General features: G+C 42.5%; 2 protein-coding genes across 2 annotated transcripts; one reads left to right on the forward strand and one right to left on the reverse strand.

The window, feature by feature from the left end:
* The first annotated feature begins 587 nt into the window (after positions 1 to 587).
* npm3 (nucleophosmin/nucleoplasmin, 3) lies at positions 588 to 2,950 on the forward strand. The gene is made up of 5 exons (XM_079230092.1): positions 588 to 708; positions 873 to 958; positions 1,159 to 1,278; positions 1,359 to 1,452; positions 2,012 to 2,950. The coding sequence occupies exons 1-5, from the start codon at positions 633 to 635 to the stop codon at positions 2,113 to 2,115; spliced, it is 480 nt and encodes a 159-aa protein (XP_079086218.1). The 5' UTR covers positions 588 to 632; the 3' UTR covers positions 2,116 to 2,950.
* Positions 2,951 to 10,426: 7,476 nt separating this feature from the next.
* Positions 10,427 to 19,879, reverse strand: LOC306747174 (E3 ubiquitin-protein ligase TRIM8-like). The gene is made up of 6 exons (XM_079230193.1): positions 19,295 to 19,879; positions 13,613 to 13,708; positions 12,697 to 12,930; positions 12,363 to 12,394; positions 11,812 to 11,927; positions 10,427 to 11,708 (listed from the first exon to the last, which is right to left on the reverse strand). The coding sequence occupies exons 1-6, from the start codon at positions 19,862 to 19,864 to the stop codon at positions 11,050 to 11,052; spliced, it is 1,707 nt and encodes a 568-aa protein (XP_079086319.1). The 5' UTR covers positions 19,865 to 19,879; the 3' UTR covers positions 10,427 to 11,049.
* Positions 19,880 to 20,745: the final 866 nt, after the last annotated feature.

Here is a 20,745-nt window from a genome sequence, read left to right on the forward strand (position 1 = left end):
AACCATGATGAGTTCCTTTGTGTCCTTTATTAGCCTTTCTGTGCTGGGGGGTGATTTATGTCGCTGTTTCTGTTTTGACAAATAGAGGGACCGTCATGTCTGTACACACAGAAATAGATCCACATTTTCAAGATTGGATTTGTGGTGTTTTAAACTTCCCTTTCTAGTTGTATTATTCCTGAAATAAGCCACTGACTTATGTACAATAATATATTTGCATACATTGTCATGAGTTCCTGGGAAACATATCTATACACCCAGAGAGGCAATGTTAATGAATTTAAATTTCAAACTTCCTTGTGTTAATATAAAACACAGATTTTTGGTCCCTTCAATAGCCACACATTAGAACATACATGTAACGTAGCAGAACCATATATCATTTATTTTTGTACTTATTCATTATTAATGTACTTGTTTATCTAGTTGTATTGTAGTTGGTATATTGTATTGGTCTAATGATACACCATGATAGGTCTGGAGGAGGGGAAAAAAACTTTCCTAAACCACAGGCGCACAGTGATGACGCGTCGGGCACGCTCGTACTTTTGCGACGCGCTTGTTATTTTTCGTGGAGGATTCCTTTGCCGATAAAGTGTGAAGAGCAAACCTACAATTTGTGCTCCGACAACATGTCTCACAGCCACCATGACTGCGCGGATCACCACGGACTCGAGGGCCAATCGAAGTTGGAGAGCTTCCTGTTCAGTAAGAGCCGTTTAATGCAGTTTCTCAGCGCTGTTGGCGCACACGTGGGTCTCTTCTGGGACGTTCCCACAGAGCAGCACCTGCGTTGATGGGTCTGTATTTCAGCCAAAAACTCAAACTAAAAACTGTTATAAAATACATCCTGGTTTTGATGTGTCTTCCAGGCTGCGAGCTGTCCTCTAAGGTGCCTTTCTACACTTTCCAAGGAGACGAAGAGGAGGACCTGGAGCACTTCCTTGAACTGAGAACAGTATGTACAGTCGACACAAAGTTTGCGTCAGATTCAGTGGATGCGAAAGGCCCCACTTCACAACTTTAACGCAGGATTTACAGGAACGTGTATCCAAGGCTGTTAAGCCACAGTTGTGTCTTCTATACAGCTAAACATGCTTTGATCTGGCTTCCAACACTTTGTTTGAATGAGCTAAATAACGTGTTGTATTGTTACAGATTTGTCTGGGAGAGGGTGCCAAAGAGGAGAGCAATGTGGTGGAGGTGACGGCCATGAACCACCAAGGAAAGACTAGTTCAGTGCCCATCGCCAACCTTCACCTCAGCTGTCTGCCCATGGTACAGCACAGGGATTTCTCTCTAAATGTAGGTTCATGTGCCGTAGAGCTGTGTCTCAACGTGTCCCTTCTTTTTCTCAGGTGAGTCTGGGAGACTTTGAGCTGAAAGCCCCAGTGACCATCCGGCTGAAGGCTGGAACAGGACCAGTTACCGTCAGCGGGTTACACCTCATAGGTAACACTTCCATTCTTCGATTTTAACCTCCCAGTACTTTTGCTAATGGCCCACTGAGAATATCACTTGATAAATTCACTATTAAAACGCAGAATTAAATGGGTCAGTGACATTTTATATCCCACGTTTTCAACCGAAAAATTACATTTGCAAGAATTTAATTATTAATTATGTCTGCAGACACACAGGATTGGCACTGCTGGCAAAAAAAGTGACCCTTGGTTCAAAATGTTGCTTGGAATAGTTTCTTGACTACATGAAAAGTTAAATGCATTTTTGGGCAATGAAATGTCATTTAATTCAAATTAAAATCTAAGACTGTTGACGCTTAAATGTATTTTAATTCAGTTTAAGATTGTAACTAATTTGAAAAAAATCTGTGACATGCACATTTATCGATGCTGCAGAATGCTCATCACTGGCTGTAATGAATGTGTGCAGCTGCATATCAATAACTCTGCATGAGGTCAATTAAAAAAGGCACTCTTCTGACCTCATAATTAAATATAGAATACCAGGATTCAATTTAATACAATGATTTCACTTTTCCCTTGTGCAGTCTCACAGGTTGAAGACCTGTCGGATGAGGATGACGATGATGATGATGAGGATGATGAAGAGATCAGCCCCATTAAACCAGCAAAGAAGAAGCAGACGCAGTAGGCGAAGATGTCACTGAAAGTCTTTTGGAACGGCCTCACTCTCGCTGGTGTTTTTTTTTAAGAACTAACCGTTTTTTGTACAGGACTGACACATTTTACAAAGCTACGTCTTCCCCCACACAGCCAAGTGAATGCTGAGTGTGGTGGAGCCTGAGCACTCTTTTGGAGGAAATGATATCAAGACCTCGCCTCTCTTTTCCACCCGTCAGTTTCTCACTGCGAGCTCCTAGTGTCTGCAGTGTATTTAACTGATATTACTTATAGAAGAACTGTTTTTGCTACTAAATGCTACCCAGTGTTTTATACTGTATGTGATACAGTCACTGACATGGAGTTATTGCACCAGTGGTGGAAAAGGTGTTTTACCACCAGTGGATTCTGTTGTTTATAGATACTGTTCTTGTAAAAGCAAAATCATTGTGTGTGTGTGTGTGTGTGTGTACACTTGTCAAACAGGAAAGAAGAGTTTCCAGACTCTGATTCCAACTGAACGGTGCAATCAGATCACTTGTACACATCCAATTTATTAAATGTTCTCGGTGCACAAGACTATCTCCATTTCCTATTGTTTGTATTGCCAAACATTTTGTTCATCTATGAGATATGGCATTCATAAATGTGAATATGTTGTACTGTAGTGAATGCATCAAGCAAACATTGTATTCATTTGTCTCCTATTTGAAACTCTACAAGACATTTTTTGACTATTAGATTAAGATTTTACAGTTTGTATTTAAACACGGTAACAATTTTTTCATTTAGTCACGTAGCCAAAATCCAACATTGTGCTTAAGTCAATATCAATATATTTAAAATGCCACCTTTTTTGTATTTAAAGCCCCTGAAACATGTTTTCAATTCCAATGTATAGCAAATTGACAAGATGATTAAATAAAAAGATTTAATTTCAGGAAAATGAACTAAAAAAGCTGATCTACTTCATGACTGGATGTGGTTTCAGTGGCCTGCCATTATAAGCAAACAACCTAGACAACTTTTTAATGGAAACAAATGGGGTCTGAATATTTTGTGTTCTTGAAGGATCTTGTTGCTCACAGTAATGAGCTCATTGAAGAAAGTGGTTTTCAGGGCCAGAGCTAAATTCAGCGGGATGGGTCTACAGGCTCAAGAGAAAAATAATAAGCAACAGACAAACAAGACAAATGAGTAAAGACATATTTCCTCAGAAGCACCACTTAACTGTTGCTGTTTAAAATGATTGACTAAGCTTCAAGTAAATAACGTGATATCAGTTGAAGCTTCACAAAGGCAGTTTTGGTTGCATCGGGTTACGACTAACATGCATAATATGATCACATCTGCACTGTACAAACATCCTCCTGTAAACATGATCTTCGCAAGGCAGCTGTAAACAGCAAATCCCTGCAGCGGATTGTATAACTGGAATGGCTCTGACGAACTCATCAGGGTCCCTGATTGAAGTAGACACACTGCACTTTATCTTCACACGGATATTCAATGGAGCTCTTGAAGTCTGATTGTATACAGCCATAGAGCTAGGAAATTACAAGGACAGATCTTCATCTCATTTACTCCCCATTTGAGAGTGTTTCCCACCTGTACTTTGCTGTCTAATAAACAGTGTATCTGGAAAATAACTGTCAACTGCAAAAAAGCCAATAAACCTCAGTCCAGTCAAACGTTGTGTCCGTCTGTCCGCTGCTGTTAAATAACTTCTGTGGACAGAGTAAACGGGCTGCCGGGGACATGAAGATAAGATTGGAGGAGCATTGTTACACCCAACACAACTTTATGGAAAAAATACATTACAGTCCTCTTAAAAACATTCAGCCAGTATGGAAGAAGCGTTCAGATATTTTACATAAGTAATGGTTGTAATACCACACTGAAAATACTACAGGTAAAAGTCCTGCATTAAATCAAAAGTTTAGTTTAATCAAGTCCTTGTGCAGTTGTCTGTGTATGTTGCATTCCACTGGTGCAGATGTTTGAGGTTGTGCTATTTTAAACTTCTTTATATTCTGCTGGGTAGTTAAATTAACAGTAACACATCCTATTGTATAAGATCATAATATGTTTTTAGTCACTTTCCTGTGAGAACCAGGTATTTCTGAAAAGTAAACTTTTCATGAGCTCAGCTTTGTGACAGAGCATTTAGCAGCTGATCTAAGAGGCTTTTAAAGCATTTACTCAACTCATAAAGAAACACTTCATCCTTTAGTTAATCACAAACCTTTATAATCAACACATCTGGAGATCCGTGCTTTTCACTGGAAAGGAAGGTTCCTGCTAACTAAATCAGTCAGACGTTATGTAAAAAGCACAGTTTGCCTTTGAGATTTAGTCCTGTAGATATCGTTGCATTAAATGTAAACACTCAAGCAAAGCACAAGTACCTCAAACTTGTACAAGAGGGAGAGGTTGAGGGAGAGACTGCTAAACGAGCCACACCGCTGAGCACCAGATGTCAGTGAGACAAGTTTTGTCCCAACAAGTAAGTCATGCCAGGTGCTGCCATGGTAACATGAGAAAGGACCACCTGTGCGATGCCCTTGATGGCAGCTTTCTATTAACAAGGATACGGGATTGAGGGGGAGGCACAAAAACAACAAGTAGGGTCGGCATGCTTTGATCAGAGGAAGCTTATATAGATATGATTAATTATCATCAGTGTCGTACTCGTGCTCTCGGCCATGAGTGTCCCAGGTGGTCGTCATGTTTTGTGACAGTGATGCCATCTCTCTCTCTTTCTTTCTTTCTTTCTCTGGTAAGAAACAAGACGAGTACGCCTCAAAAAGGACAGGTAGCATATCAATGTGTAACAATGCACCAACTATTTAATGTCACCTTGACTTGAAGCAGGTGCTGCTGCTTCTTATTTTCTGACTCATAAAGCACATCCGACTCGATGTGCGCCGAGTGGGTGTTTTGTGAACCTTTACACCATTTTTATTGGATATAACGGTTTTATGGTCCAGCGTCTGTGTGATGCGTGAAGTCCTTAACCTTCCATGTAGAGGTTGAAGCTGCGTCCAGAGCAGTGCGGTTAACACGCATTTCCTGTTGAAAGAAATGTGACTGAAAATGAGGCTTCACTCACTGCTCAAATGTCTCTCTAAAAGAGTCCTCCCCTACCCTACCCCCATCAAATTTCTGTCTTGCTGAGTTTTCCTTTATACTAAACTCCACTAACGTTTGTGGGAAAGCGGTAATAGTTCTGGCTTATCCATGACTCTTTTCCTTACATTTTTTGGGGGTATATTGCACCATAAACATACAAGTTGTTTGTATATCCTATGTATTACAGGCTTCTCTGCAACATATGTTTTATGGTCTACGATATCTATATGTTAAATAAGAAAATGTGAATTATATCTACAATGAAACGTTCTATTTTTCTGTCCATAACATTGAGGACGAGAGCTTTTTACAGCTCTGAATGAGAATAAAATGTCCCAATTCGCCAGCTTGTGACATATAATTAGTTATCCATCAACCATATGGTGACAATGTAATGTTTACCACAGCATTTTTGAGTGCAGACAAATAAGAATATATTATCTGGGAATAAGATGGCCTCATTAATTTAATGAGCTAAAAATACTCAGCATCAGCCATATTTATGATGAGCCAATTTCTAGCAAAGATAAAGTTGTGCTGTCACTGTACTTCATTCGTATTAAAATCAGTAATCCATGCACTGTATCCTGATCTCTAATACTTTCACAGATCAGTCGTTCTGAGCCTTCTCTTGAATTACAGAAAAGCGGTTGGCACGTGATGAGAAATAAGATTATTTAGCTTTGTGGTCGGTGCAGTTGACAAAGATGCTAGAAGACTGGTTCACACACTGCCAGAACACCACCGCAAGTACTGTCCTGAAGAGTTGATTGTCATTATGACACTGCTGAGCTTCCAGTTCCTGGACTCACCTCAAGTGACACACGTTCAATAGTTCACAAGCAGAAGAAAGAGTCGTATGGTTTCTAAGCGTGGAACTGCTGCTCTTTAGTGGAATACTGCCCACTCTAACACACACACACACACACACACACACACACACACACACACACACACACACACACACACACACACACACAAACTTCCTGTTTGTACAGACTGACTGAACGCATCCAGATATGTGCCATGGATGCCAAGGGCCTGTCGTCGGGGTCCACCAGTCCTCTGACCTGGGCGAGGCTGGCAGAAGGACTGTTCAACAGTCCGTGATATTAAAGGAGCCTAGTCAGCTTGTAAATGTACTCTGATTCCTCCGGGGAGCGTCAATGTAAAAAAAGTTCAGGTTTATTGTTAAGGTCAAAATCTGTCAGATACAGACTTTCAGCTTTGCTTGCCACCACAAAAAAAAAAAAAAAACTTTTCACAGTTACCCTTTTAACTACTGAAGCCAACAAACATGACCGTTATACTAAAAGATATTAGTTTATTATCACATGGTATCATCCATGCAGGCTCACTGTCACTCTACTGGGAAACTTGAATAGAACAAAGCCATAATTTATTTCATTATTTACACGTGCTTTTCCTACGGTGACAAGTCAAAATGGCTGCTGTAAAAAGGCCTGCTATTTTATTATTAAAGCAATTTAAAATCTAAAAAACATCAGTGATTATCACAGTGAGTACAGGACAAACATAGATAAACAGACTATTGCCACTTGTGCAACACCCACTTCCTCAAGATAGCAAATTTAGAGCAGGTGCGAGTAACAGAAAGCCACAAGGCGCATGCGCAACGCTTGACTCCTGACAGGACTTAAACATCCCCTGCGTCTGAATCCCATGCTCTCTCCGTTTGTTTCTCAGCAGGTCTGTCGTCTGTGAGCTGCTGCCAGCACTGATACTGAACAGAGCCTTGCATGCTGCCTACCACAAATGCAGGAGGTTCCAACGTAGGTAAACATGCCAGTAATTTAAGTAGCTAACGTTACATAGGCCTACTTTAATTTCATTACTTAAAATTATATTTTTAATTTGACCAAGACACTTGAAAAAAAAAATGCACTAGTTCACATGCCCCACTTAATTAAAATGTGTTGGGGACTCTCCAGCAAGTGCTCCAGTAAATGAAGATCTTCTTGGAAAGTATTCTGAACATACCATTAAACCTGAAAGAGAAATGATGCCCCTCCCAGCAGGATTTTGACCGCTCCCGTCTTCTGACTACATTCACCCTGTTCAGTTTCTGTCCGCTTTATCCGCTCAAATGTAACGAGGCTGACGACGGAGGAAGGAGCAGCGGAACGAATAGGCACGAGGACATATCTACAAACATAAAAGTCCAGATTCAAAGTATGTTTGTTAATCTGAGAAGCGATACAGACGTTAAGCACCTGGCTGAAACCACTTCCTGTTTGACAGCTCGTCATCGTCACGTCATCAGGTGCAGGCAGTAAAGACCTACACATGGAGCACGCAGCACATCCCCTAATTAAAAACTACATGTTTGATGTGGGGAACAATAACTAACGACAACCTTTTTAGAAAATAATTTTTCCATTAAAAAAAAATTAATAGTACAAGGATTAATCATATAATTACACTTATAACTGCAGTATTTGAGTACATTTTTCTTATTTTCCACCTCTAATACTTGCCTGTGTCACTACAGTGTGGCCAAAGTTACTAGAGCAACAACTGAAGCTTGCCACTGTTTTCTCACTCAATAACTGCATACAGCTGTTCTCCACAGAGGGCCTCTGAAATGCATGCCTGCCATATTCATATATACAACAGTTTACCTGCACACACCCTTCGTGTCTTTGTTTATTTCACCCATATACGTTGTTTTGTTGTTGCCCGTGTCCTTTCAGCTGAAACGTGACAGAAGACTGGTTTAGGTTACAATGATTTCCACTGGCAAAAAATAGATCGGTAGATCAAAAAACATTGGCCACAGATCCTTCTCTTTGATGTTTTTGCTGTCTGTGTGTGTGTGTGTGTGTGTGTGTGTGTGTGTGTGTGTCTCTGTGCGCGCGCGCATGCGCGCGCTATCCTTGATTGGAGTTTTGGCACTGATTTCAAAGACCTGATCAGATGAAGGTTAGCATTCTGCATGTTTGATGAATAGCCACTCTGAATGCATTATGCTGTTTATGTCCCTGTTCCTATCCGTGTTACTGGGAGGACCGCTAAGAATCTGTATGTGTCCAGACTAATGGTAATAATGGCCACTCATGTATTCCAAATACTACATCCACTGCTGAATTGACAGGACAGTTACGCATGCTGCAGATGTATTGGGTATGTCAATGATATTCATCAGAGGCCTGAGTTCCACCCTCAGCTGCTATATATCAACAACGATGTTCAGTACATTCCAGGAGTTATTCAGTGATGAAGTCATTTCTTACATCCAATTTTTTTTTTTGTGAGTTGGAGACCTTCTTTATTTTAAATGATTACTTTCACCCCATTTATATTGGCTATATTGACCCTGTTTGATTATTATTGGGCAATAATGGGCAAGAAACTGTCTTTGAAAGAAGAGAAAGAGTACCCACTGTAACGCCAATAAGGGGATCTAGACACTGACTAAAACACACAAACAGCAGCTGCACAACAGCTGACAGTTCCCCATGCATTGAACACACACACACCAGACTCATGTCCTCATGCAAGCAGGGGCGTGTTGTACTCATACATATACAGCTCCAACACACCTGCCACAACAGAGCACAGCTGTCAAGTGCATCACCCTGTACCCTATATGTAACCTCACTGAGCGAGCACGCGCACACGCACACACACACACACACACACACACACACACACACAGCCTACTTTTGAACATATGAGGAAACACACAGTAACTGGCTGATTGGGCTCTGACACCTGAGCACACATTCGCTCACACAACAGGATTCAACTCGCACAAACCACACACACACTAAGCTACACACCTTTTTTGCGAGCTTAATGTCTGTGCTAATGCAAACATTGATATATTGCTACTAGATTGTGTCATGAACTGTAATGGACATTCAAAAATATTGCTTAAGAAATCTGACTCCACATATTTCTTACCATTTTTAAACAAAAATAATACACAATTTAGTCTTTACCATTTAAAGTCTAAAGCTTAGAGTTTAAAATGGCAATGTTGATACAAACATGCAGCTTTGAATGAAATTATTTATATGGATTAAATTAATGGTATGGCCTCCTTCAGGATATCTACTGTATGTTTTATTAATAACACACACAGAAGGAACTGTGCTCAAGGGGAATGCTAATAGGCTTTCACTCTCTCCTTTTCTCCCTCTCTCTCTCACACACACACACACACACACTAAATGTCAGATTCATGCCACACTGTAACTAAACCTCAGCTCCTCCTACTCTGCCGCGTGTATTCACTGCTAAAGGTGGTCGAGCTCTTTGGAAAAAATATCAGAAATGTGTGTGCACACAGAAAAATCAGCAGACCGACTGGACAAGAGAAAAGGGGAACGTAACAAGAGGGCCGGGCATTTCATAACCCATAAATAAGTGATGTGCCACACTCTGTATTCCCCCCCCCCCCCCCCCCCCCCTCTAACCATTCCTCCCTTTTTCCTCCTCCCTCTAAGCCCTCCACCCCGCCCCTCAGCTCGCTCCATCTATCTCACCGTCTAGCTGGGGGGAGGGGAATGATGAAAGGAGTATGAGTGACAGATAAGTAGATGACTATGCTGTCCCAGCCCTCATTAAAACTCTTCGCTTATATCATCCTCCTCCTCTTCCGGCAAATGATACCCCAGGAGACGAAGAGAGAGAGGTGAGGGGAGGGAGGTGCTGCTCATCAGTTATTCCTGTTTTCTGACCTAACTTGACAATGAGCACCGATAATGAGACAAAGAGGTATGAGACGGAGATTCTGCCAGAGACCAGGATGTTGACAAGGAAGTGAACTGTCCTAAATTGGCAGATAATGGGCCTTCTGTGGCCTGGTCTGTAACAAATCATTGTCCAAACCTCCTGCACCGTGCTCTGAGATTCCTCTGAATGCAGTACATCTCAAACATGTGGTAACCCAGTGCCTTTTTTCCTCATTTACAAGCCTTTGAGCCTATGAATAGATTGTGGGTGAACTGCAGTATGGGATACACTAACAGCTTTTATTTTTACAGGAGGCTCTAACATTTCAAACTGTAACCCAGTGAGTTAAACTGTAAAACCTCTTAACCTAAACAAATCACACAATGTGTGTCTCGGTGAAAGCTGACCTCTGTGCCACTGTTTAAAGTTTACACTATAACCATGGATAAAAGCCCACAAGATTATATTAAACTGTGTAAACCAATGCTTAAAATACAACAAAAGGTAAAATATTCTGCTTGTTTATTTAATATTTTCCACTGATTTTGGTTTATTCATAATCTTGTATAAAAATTCATGAAAAACCTGACAAGCATTTGAAGTCCAGTGTGTTTCTAAAGCCACATGGACTTTGGAGTGCATGGAGAGGCTCCCTGCATGCTTTCAACCGCAAACAGGAAATAATCAAGAGCTAGGAGCTTGCAAGTACAATAAGAGCATGTTAACAGTCTTTTTAGGCACTGAAGTCTCTGGAGTCCCATGTCAGGACTCGTGATGAAGGATATGTTATTTATTTTGTTCACTGCCTGAAAGGATTTAAGACTACATTATTCACATTAGCACTTCCAGTCGAATTGAAACAGAAAATAAATAAAATACAAACTTGTTTTCAAATTACAGCATTACTACTGCCACTGTGATTCAAGAAGTAAACCGGGCTACCAACATTAACAGGGCATGGTTTCCCCAAAATGGGGTCAAGTAAATGTCAAAATAATATAATCATGATGGCGTGCAGGAGACACAAACTGATAACATATCTTTCCAAAATGGAAAGTAACAAAAAGCAAACAGGGAAATTGATGATAACTCTTGATTTCGTGAAAACGGAACAAATGCTGATTCTGGTCTATTACTTGGTCCCATAATGCTTGGTTGAAGACTGGCCGTACAGCCCGTAGAAGTCAGGGTGCCTGGCTGTCTGTGCGGCTTCCATCATTCCCCTCATGGGAAAATGCTGCAGTGGCTGGCTTGTAGGTAGCGGGGCATGTGGGGGAAACTCCTGAGAAGTCATGGAGGGGAAGGAGTCCGACGCCGGGTACGGAGGCCGGGCACGAGCAGCGGGGGCCCTGGAGCAGCAGCAGTTATTCAGAGTGCACATCAGTACTTTCCTCCCTTCGTACATGGCTTGTTGCGAGGCACCTCCACTGGGGAAATGGGAGGGGGGAAATATGGTCCCTGAGTGGTGGCTAGAGCTGGACCCTAAACCCACCATGTGATGGGCCGCAGTGCCAAGGAGTCGGCTGTGGCCGGGCCCACCGTGGGGATTCTGGGAGAGGCCTTCAGAGGAATACATGGATGAGGCATGGTGGTTCTGATCAGCCAGGAAGGGTTTTTTGCTGCCGTAGAGCAACGGCGGAGGATCCTGGGAGGTGGAGTTTGTTGTGTTACTCTCCAGGAAAGACATGCCATATTTCCTCTTCTGTAGTCCTGAACCAGTCCCCATGTGAGAGCCATCAGAGCTGCTGTGAGACTGGACGATCTCAAGAAGGGGTGCCTCATTGAACGGTTCTGAGAATGACAAGTAGTGGCAGAAATAGAACAATAGTTAATTCTGACTATACTAAATCCCAGAGATTGACGTTAAATATCTTAAAATACACTTTTTTCTTACCTTCCAGCATTTTCCGCATGTTCTTTTCTCTTGTTGATAGTTCAGATAGCAAATGATGAGAATTGAGCTGGCCCACTCTGAGTGGAGGGATAGCACTACTGAGGTGCGTGTTTGACCTAAAAAAAAGAGACACATAATATACTTTGGATCACATTCAGTAAGCCATTGGCACCCTCACTTGAGGCTTGTGTTTTACTTGGCTGGAAGACTGAAGCATACGTTGCTTGTCAAATGACGTACACCTACATGCACCAGTGAAGTATACGTCTCTTATTCATGAATACACAGTAGGATTATATGAATATTTACCAGAGTCCTCCTAATTTACACAACTAAATGAAAAATGTATAGTGGCTGAGAAGAAAATATTTGTCTATCCCATGGTCTACCTTTAATGACAGCAGACTGCAAAAGGTGTGCATGAAAGCATCACTGGTTTAGTTAAAGAAATTAACAGCCTCTTAGAAAGAAACCAAACAACACATTACTATGATAATAAATTAAATCACATACCAGTAAAAGTGACATGGAATAGAAGTAGAAAGGCTTACCTGTCCATTAGCAGCTGATACGGTTTTGTGTTCTGAAAAAGACAATAAGAATCACAGGTCATTTAGACCCACCATCTGCCAGACAACATCTCACGAACAGCTACAATAGGAGAACCTAAAGACACATTTACAGACTTAAGACCTTCTGTGGTGTGTCTGTGTAGATGCATCAACGTTTGTGATAAACAATCTTTGTGCGCGGCAATGACATTGCTTTTGTGTTCTTGAGAATACAACATTGGATTCTGTGGATGCGAAAACTGTAAAACATGTTTCAGTGAGTGTGTGTATTATGTGTGTTTGTGTGGCTGTACAGACATGAGTGCATTTGTACCTTCATGAAGTTAATTCCGTCTGCTCTTTTGAAGAACGTTTGTACTGAGCTCAGGAGTTTTTCTGCTTCCTGGCGCCTCTCGTTGAGCTGCAGAACCTGCTGGGAGTTCTTCCTAACATACATGGTGTAAGTGCTCTCCAGCATCTGCATGGTTTCAGCCTGGTTCGCTTCTAGCAGCGCATGCATCCTCTGATACTGGGCTCCCGCTCGCTCCTTCAGCTCAGACACTGCATCCTGTGGAGAAAAGACAGGACGGGGACAAGTTGATTTACAAACACATACACCTGCACCCATTCTAAAAAGGCCCAAAATTAATTTACTAGCAACGGTTGGTTGTATCATAAAAAAATACTCAAAAGTCATCACTTTTGATTTTGCCATTCTCCCTCTTATCTGTCCTGTACAAGTACTCCGAAAATGTAATATTAAATTGCTGGAGTGTCAACATTTACAAACAACTTTGCCTTTTTATCAATTATTTCTGCAATGTCTTAGCACAAGCATCTAAAGTATACTACATAAATTACGATTAACACCATTGAGCAGAAAACACGTAAATGCCTGAGATAAATAAATAAAAAAGCTTCAATACACAGTAATAGATTGACATGTTTAGTTACTGTATAGGTTAAAATATTTTTTCTTTCTTACTTCATTTTGTGTAATTTGTGCTTTTTGAAGTGGAAAAGTCATTTGCAAAATGTATTTTCTACCCCGATGCACCAGTCATTCAAAGCTGGAGATAAATTACATTTTCTTTTCATTTTGCAACAGTGAACAAAAGGTAGAGAGTCATTTCATTACAGCAGCGTGTGGACGAAATTATAGCACCAAACCCACACAATGAGAAAGAACCAGGGAACAAGTACTGATCACGTTCTCCGTAAGCACATGACATGTGTGTGCCGTACTGTACCTTCATCAGCGTCTTGTCCGACTCCAGCTTGGTCAGCTGCTCATCGATGTTCTGAACACGACCATCCAGTCTGCCTTGCTGCCTCATTAGCATGGCCTGTTGAGAGGTGACATACAGGAGACAGATGAGACAGATGAACCACAACAGAATGCAGCAAAAATATAAAATACAAACTTTCAAAAATGTTTTGCTACTCAGCTTCTCTGCTGTGAGTTCAGTAAACCCGGCTGCTATTCATGAGTCACTAAGACAATCTCTTCCACAATCCTGATTAGACGGAGGAAACAACAGCTGCCAGCGGAGACCACATATGCATTTGTCAATGAGGAAAGCACCAGCAGATGCAAACACAGGTGCAAAAATCCATCTGTGATTGCATCTAGGTTTGTCTAGGACCCTTCTCCATCAAGTGAAGTCCATTGTTGGGACCAGCCTACTTCCTCCGTGGACTCAGTTAGAGTGCAAAAAGAGCCAAAGGCCAGTTGAAGAGCCGGTAAACATAATCCCTCTCCATTTACTGCAGGAGATGGAAATCAATCTACTGTCACAGGCTGACAGCTAACTAGAAACAGGGGAGGGCAGGTATGCTTTTTAATGAACTGTTTCTGCATGGGAAAGGCACCATGCCCAAATAAGAGAAAACCTGCTGTCATGGCAACAAAGCCTTGTGTATGTATTTATATGGGAAAGCTAATGTGTATGTGAGGGAGCAGGAGGGCGCAAAAAGCGGGGGTGTCTCACTACCCCTCTCTGCTTTCTCATTTTGCCACATGCATTGCTCCCATTGTTTGCACTGGCCTCTCAGTGACAGATTGTCATGTCTGTGTGCATAATGCCGGGGTCGGCTCTCTCCCTCCGCATGAGTGTGCATGGGAGAAAGGGAACGGGAGGAAAAGTGCTATTGGGCTCTGCTTGCACATGCCAAGAACGGACAGAAAGAAAGTGAGAAAGACATACAAAAAGAGGGTGAAACCAACAGAGGGAAAGTTTGAATCAAAAAAGAGAGATAGGGAGAATGAGGAAATTCCTGTGGTCTCTAGTGAGTGAGTTTCAGGGTAGCTACGTTGTGGTATCACAGCAACAGCCCGCTTCAGCTGCTTACAACACTCATGGAGTCTTATGTACAACAACTGGCTGGCCACTACAATACCACAGAGAAAACTTCCAACAGTCCATCTAGTTTATAAAACAAAACAGCAAAAAAAGACTTGAAATTACATTAAATACGAGCCAACATATATATATCTACTCCCGCTTTTGCTTGTTTGCACATTCCCAATTTTCACTGGGTCACAGCAGTAATATTCCAGTCTCTTCCAGGTCACATGGTTTACAATTTAAGGTAACTTTGAATATGTGGACTTTGGACTATTGATAAATGATGTATTAACCAGGGAAAGACTACATAAAAGGATTCTTTTGGGCCGCTTTAGCTCGGTTTCCACTAAACGACTTTCAAAGTGGTCAGATTGTTGTACTGTTCAGACATCACAACTCGCTGTCTTTTAAATCAGATGTCTTATATAACTGACTGGCGTCACACAAAAAAGATCTATCACCAGGAGGAATCCAAACTACTTTTTATAACGAAAAGTCACCCAGGCGTAGTCATGTTCACATAATAGCCTGTTTCCACATGTCTTGGCTATTCACCCCATGTCGATCAGTCACTGTGTTATGTGTTGTGTTTATTCATCCAACCCCCTAGGTGTAACAACAACAGAAAATGCAACAAATGCAACACAAAGGGAGGCTACAGGCCAGGCAACCCCTCCGCCAGGTTTCCCCTTCAACCTGTGTCCTGCACTCTCATTGGCTGTAGCTGCCTGACACACACATCGGCGCTCAATCGCCGATGTGTGTGTGCAGAGCCGACGCAGATTTGCCTCTGATCTGGGGATTTTGTCCGGGAGCTCCAAAAACTGTATGGTAACAAAAATTCAGAGCTATTAGCTTATACAATTGTTGCTGAATGTTTTACTAAACAGTTGCCTAATTACAGGAGACTTGGACTCGAATTCATCTGACCATCAAACAAATGTAGGTCCAATACTAATTCTCCTTCTAGCACTTTTGGTCTCCAGCAACTCCCAGCAGCTAAATTCTCCTGAAGGTTAGCTTGTCCCTGGCTCAGTGTCCAACTTCTGAGTCAGTGAATTGCTCTACTCTATAGTGCCCTAAAAAAAAATGTATGCATGGTATTACTTTCTGCCTACAACCCCACAGTGCAATGCATTGTGAGTAATGCATGTATTGCTGTATATGCATATGTATTGAGTTTCTAATATAAAGGGAGTAGTAAATAAGTGACACAGCCTCTAACTGTGCTAGTCAAACTTTAATGTGGGCGAGTCGCTTAGTTTTCACTCCACTCTTTGCATCCCGTTTGCAGTGTTGACAGTCAGCATTAAAAGAGGTCTCACTGGAAGCATCGAGAATGCATTTTACTTTATGGTAAAAAGGCCGATACGGCGTGAGCACCAGAGTTGGTGAAGCAAGCCCAACATCATACAATGATAAATTATACATAATACAGGTGCCCTGGCAACAAGCCTGCCTTAAGGTAACTGTGTGTTGTTATATTTTTACTTTGGAGGAATGTCATTGACATCTACACTTACCATGGTAAGTGTAGATGTCAATGACATTCCTCCCAACTCAAGAAACTACTCTTCTTAGTTCTACAATTTCTTGAACATATAAACCAGTGGAGTTGTTGACCACTGACTGCACTTCAGAGCAATGTGTGTATCATATGTTCCATCAGCATGAGGACTGGCTGAGCAAGTTATGTTTGATGAATGGTTGGCCATTTCACCAAAGCATATCCAGTTCTACTGAATATATCAATGATGAGGACACACAAGCACAGGGGTGAGGTGGAAAGTTTGTGGAGTTTATCTTGGGTAAAAATACATTTAAAAAAGCAGCAATTAAAAAAAGGAGAAGACTACCGCAACATGTAAATGATGATTGAGGCCAAAACCTTTTCATAAACCGTGTTCGTTGAGCCTTAAAGATTCACACAAAGTAGACATGCTACCGATAGCAGCTTAAGCTAAATGCAATTACTTTTGTGCACCTAAAGGGATAGTGACATGGATATCATCTTATTAAAAAGTGTGGGTGTGTGTGTTGTCCTTAATCATGTGACACATCCCGAACCTGTACTGCGTTTCCACACTACATCTTGCTTATTCAGTCAGTTTCAGCTCAACAATCCTCTTCAAACTACCAAAATTGACACCTGAATCTGCCCTGTTAACTCACATGCCGTCTAGTTCCTTCGCTGCGTTTCTCGTCTCGTCCAGTTGTTCATGTATTGTGTGCACAATACTTATCAGACAGCACTCTTGTATTAATAATAACTGTCTTAACAAGTACATAAGGCTCCGTGGTATGTCATACCTTCCATGTAACAGCTGTTTTCACAAAAACAGGAAAGAACACATTGTTGGGTTATTGCCATCGCAAACAGCGCATGTACTGCTTTATGTGACATATCCTCACATAATGGAAACTGCTTTTCTGTGCTTGGATTCTTCTAGTCAACAACTGTGTCTTCCTCATTTTGCCATGTTTCCTCCAATTCCCTTTTTTGTCTTGTATGCTTGAAATAGCACAAAGGGGACAGGAGGGAACTGTCTGGTTGCTGATATCTCTGTAGCACTGTGAAAGCCTACCTTTATCAAGATTAAATCCACCAATGATCACTTTCCCCACTGTCCTATTTAGGCATCCAGACACCCGCGGGTTGCCAGGAAGCTCATGTTTAAATGAAGAGCCTCAGGCTCAATGAACAGAGAGCCTCTTTCACAATCAACTGACAACTATTCCCCACGTCTGATGTCAATGGACTGCCCTCAGCATTCTGGGGAACTGACTCACTCCAGCCCAGATACAAGAAACTGCAAACGGCAGAGCTTCTGTGAGCGATGGTTTCCTGCTGAGATGCCCTGAGAAAACCAAGGTGAGGCTGAGTGGGAGGGCTCCACCTGCGCCTGTCCCAGGGACGACATTACTATTATATTACTCTTCCTTTCTCGTCTTGAAATTACCAGCAAGCCTGCTAAAGGTTAGCGTAAAAGTCTCCATTGAGAGCCAAAGATATGAACATAGCTACATTAGTTTTTTCCTTTTTGTTTGTCCCAAAAGCAACAAGAGTGCTGCCAGGGGAATTAAAAAATCCTTTTACCAAAATAGACCGCAGCTCTGTCAGGGAGAACGACCTCTCAGTAAGTACTAAAGAGAAGCCACTTTGGCCTCAAATTACTTGAAGAAGTGGACCAGCATACAAGAAGCCTAACTCTTGGCCATTGCCACATCTATCAGTATGAGAGTGCACTCTGTGTCTGAAGGCCAAAGCATGCACAGTGTTAATCTGAGAAGAGACAGGAGCTCTGACTCCTGGAAAACTCCATTTACCCTGCGAACATACGGTTGTCAAAGAACAGAAAGGTGTGTGTGTGTGTGTGTGTGTGTGTGTGTGTGCGTGCGCGTGTGCATATGTACAGAGCAGCTGTGGAAAGGGCTGAACAGACATCTTTTGTCCCAATTATAGCTCCGTAGCAACAGTTTTCACCAAATATTTCAAACGATTTAGAACTTTGTGAGCCGCACACCGGAAAGAAATGAGTCTGTAACTTTCCCAACTGGAATAATACAATCACCAAGCGTATTAAGGCCACAACATGGCAGATGCTAAAACTAATCCGATTCTCACTTCCGCCCCTTCACCGATAGGGAGAAACAGAAGAAATGTGTATGAGGCAGTGTGGGTGGTTTCGTTTTTACACCTCGCCACTTTGAAAAGACAGTGAACTGAAATAATGTATAGAACTAAAAAGGGAAATACTGAAGTAGACACAGCCATGACATCCTGGCCTTATGCGAGACACCACATTCCTCCTGCCATCCTGAGGTCAGCCCTGCCAAAGCAGTTCATTATTCACATGCCGTCAGTGAGATTTACACTCATATTGGAGAATCCATTTTCCTCTTTCCCTCCTTTCTTTCTTTTCCACCTTTGTCTCCATGAAAATGCCCAACTCCTGGTGATGAATAGTTAAAATGCAAAGTTCTAAACTGGCTGGCTTGTGAAAACGTCCGCATATTAACTTATTTTCTGCTCAAAACCAGTACATTTCTTTTCATTAATTTCTCAGCCTTATCACTATGCATTTCCACCCTGAACAAACCCTGAAACTGATCAGGGAAGCTAACATAATACAACTACACAAGGATCCACCCCCCACTGCTCAGGGGTCATCATTTCCGGTGGATGCAGATTGCATCACAGCACTTACCCGGGGGCACAGGGCGGCTAATGTGAAGGCGTGGCAGTGTGGAATGGGTGGTTTGATCAAGGTTAAAAGCTGTGTGGGACGTATGCCTGCGTGTGTACGTGTGTGTACGTGTGTGTGTGTGTGTGTGTGTGTGTGTGTGTGTGTTATCATCTACCCAGAGGGTCGGCTTTCACCTGTCCAGTCCTTTCACATCAGATAAGAATAAAGGAAGAAGGCAAAGTGAAAAAGGCCTTTAAAGACCGACAAGCCGAAAGAAATGTCTGCTTTCCATGGAAAGAAAGTGCATCTATCAAACCTTTTGACAGTCACCTGCCTCGTAGCTGATAGTTTCAAGTGAATGGGCGAGTAAGAAAGCATGCATGGCGAATTCATGTACCTGCATTTGTATGCGTTGCGTATCCACATCGCACACTGTGTGTCTTTGGTGAGTGCAGTGAGAGATGCAGCAGAACGGACACAGAGCCACCTGCTCCTCCTCACAGTGGAGCAGCCTGTACTCCTCATGACTGGGACAGGTCCAAGCGCTCAACTCCTCGGCGTCCACTAACAGGTGTCCCGGGGCCGCACACGGCTGCTGAAGGTGTGTCTGGATGTGGGTTTGGCAGCAGGGCTCCTTGCATCGCAGGCAGACTTTCCGCACGGGCAGCGGGGGCCCTCGTCTGCAGAGGACACAGTGCAGCACGGCGGGGACTTTATCAGTGTTCAGCGCGTTAAACCGCTTCACGATGTTGGCGAGCTTAAAGTTCTTCTCCAGTGCGGGTTTCTGCTCGTAGTCATGGTTGCATTCGGGACAGCGGACCGCAGCGGTATCTTTGGCCCAGGCCTCAGAGATGCAGCCCTTGCAGAAGTTGTGCTTGCACGGCAGCTGGATGGGCTCATCGAAAACATTCAGGCAGATGGGACACAGAAGCTCCTCTTCGAAGCAGTTCTTCCAACTTTCATCCATGACTTCAGCTGGATCCAAACTGCTGATGTGTGACTAAAAAGGAGGAAAACTGAGAATTAGTTTCTAAATATGGATTACTGCTTCCTGCAGGGCGTTCTTTTCTATTTTTAAAAACACAAATAAATACCCTTATTAAAATTGGGCCTACTACGTGAATTACGTCTTAGCCAAAAGGGCACAGAACACTATTTTGGGGTAAATGCGTAAGAGTAGTAATAGCATTATAGCAATAGGAATAGCCTCAAACAACGAGCGTTAGCAGGCGACGACTCAAAAAGGAACAGCTCAGATGAAGTCAAGTGTCCAACGAAGTGCAATCACAGGGGAACTTCGACAAAACCTCTCAAACTACTGTCACGATAAAAACAATCAAACACAAGGACAATAGAACATTTTGGCCCGTGGATTTCCCGTGTAAGAATCCGCGACAGGACGGTACAAGCTGTGGCGTTTGGAAAAGCAAGTGACAACTTGCAACAGAATAACACTGGAAATAGGACCAACACAATGCCGCCGGGCGACACTGACATTTTATTTTTACGCGGAGACCCTTTCTCCTATTGTGAATAAAGCACCGTGGTGGCCTCGTGAAACATATTCGGTGTATTATTCAAGAATTAAAGCAACGTTACCAACTATTTATTCCCCATGTCGTCGGAAGACTCCGGTGCACCTTTCACGCCGAGCTTCGCATCCAGCCCGCGGGGAGCTCGCGCCGCTCCGGTTACGATTTCAGCCGTTTGTCCGACGTCGCGCTCGAGCGCCGGGATTGTAAATGATGTTATCCGGCTGCTTTCGCTTTTCCCGTCAACTCTTTGACTAATATTTAACGGTAAGTGCGGGCCGTACGGTGACTCGTCGGTAGGGAGCTCAGTGCTACC

This window comes from Taurulus bubalis, assembly GCF_910589615.1.
Source record: "Taurulus bubalis genome assembly, chromosome: 14".
Taxonomy (NCBI): domain Eukaryota; kingdom Metazoa; phylum Chordata; class Actinopteri; order Perciformes; family Cottidae; genus Taurulus; species Taurulus bubalis.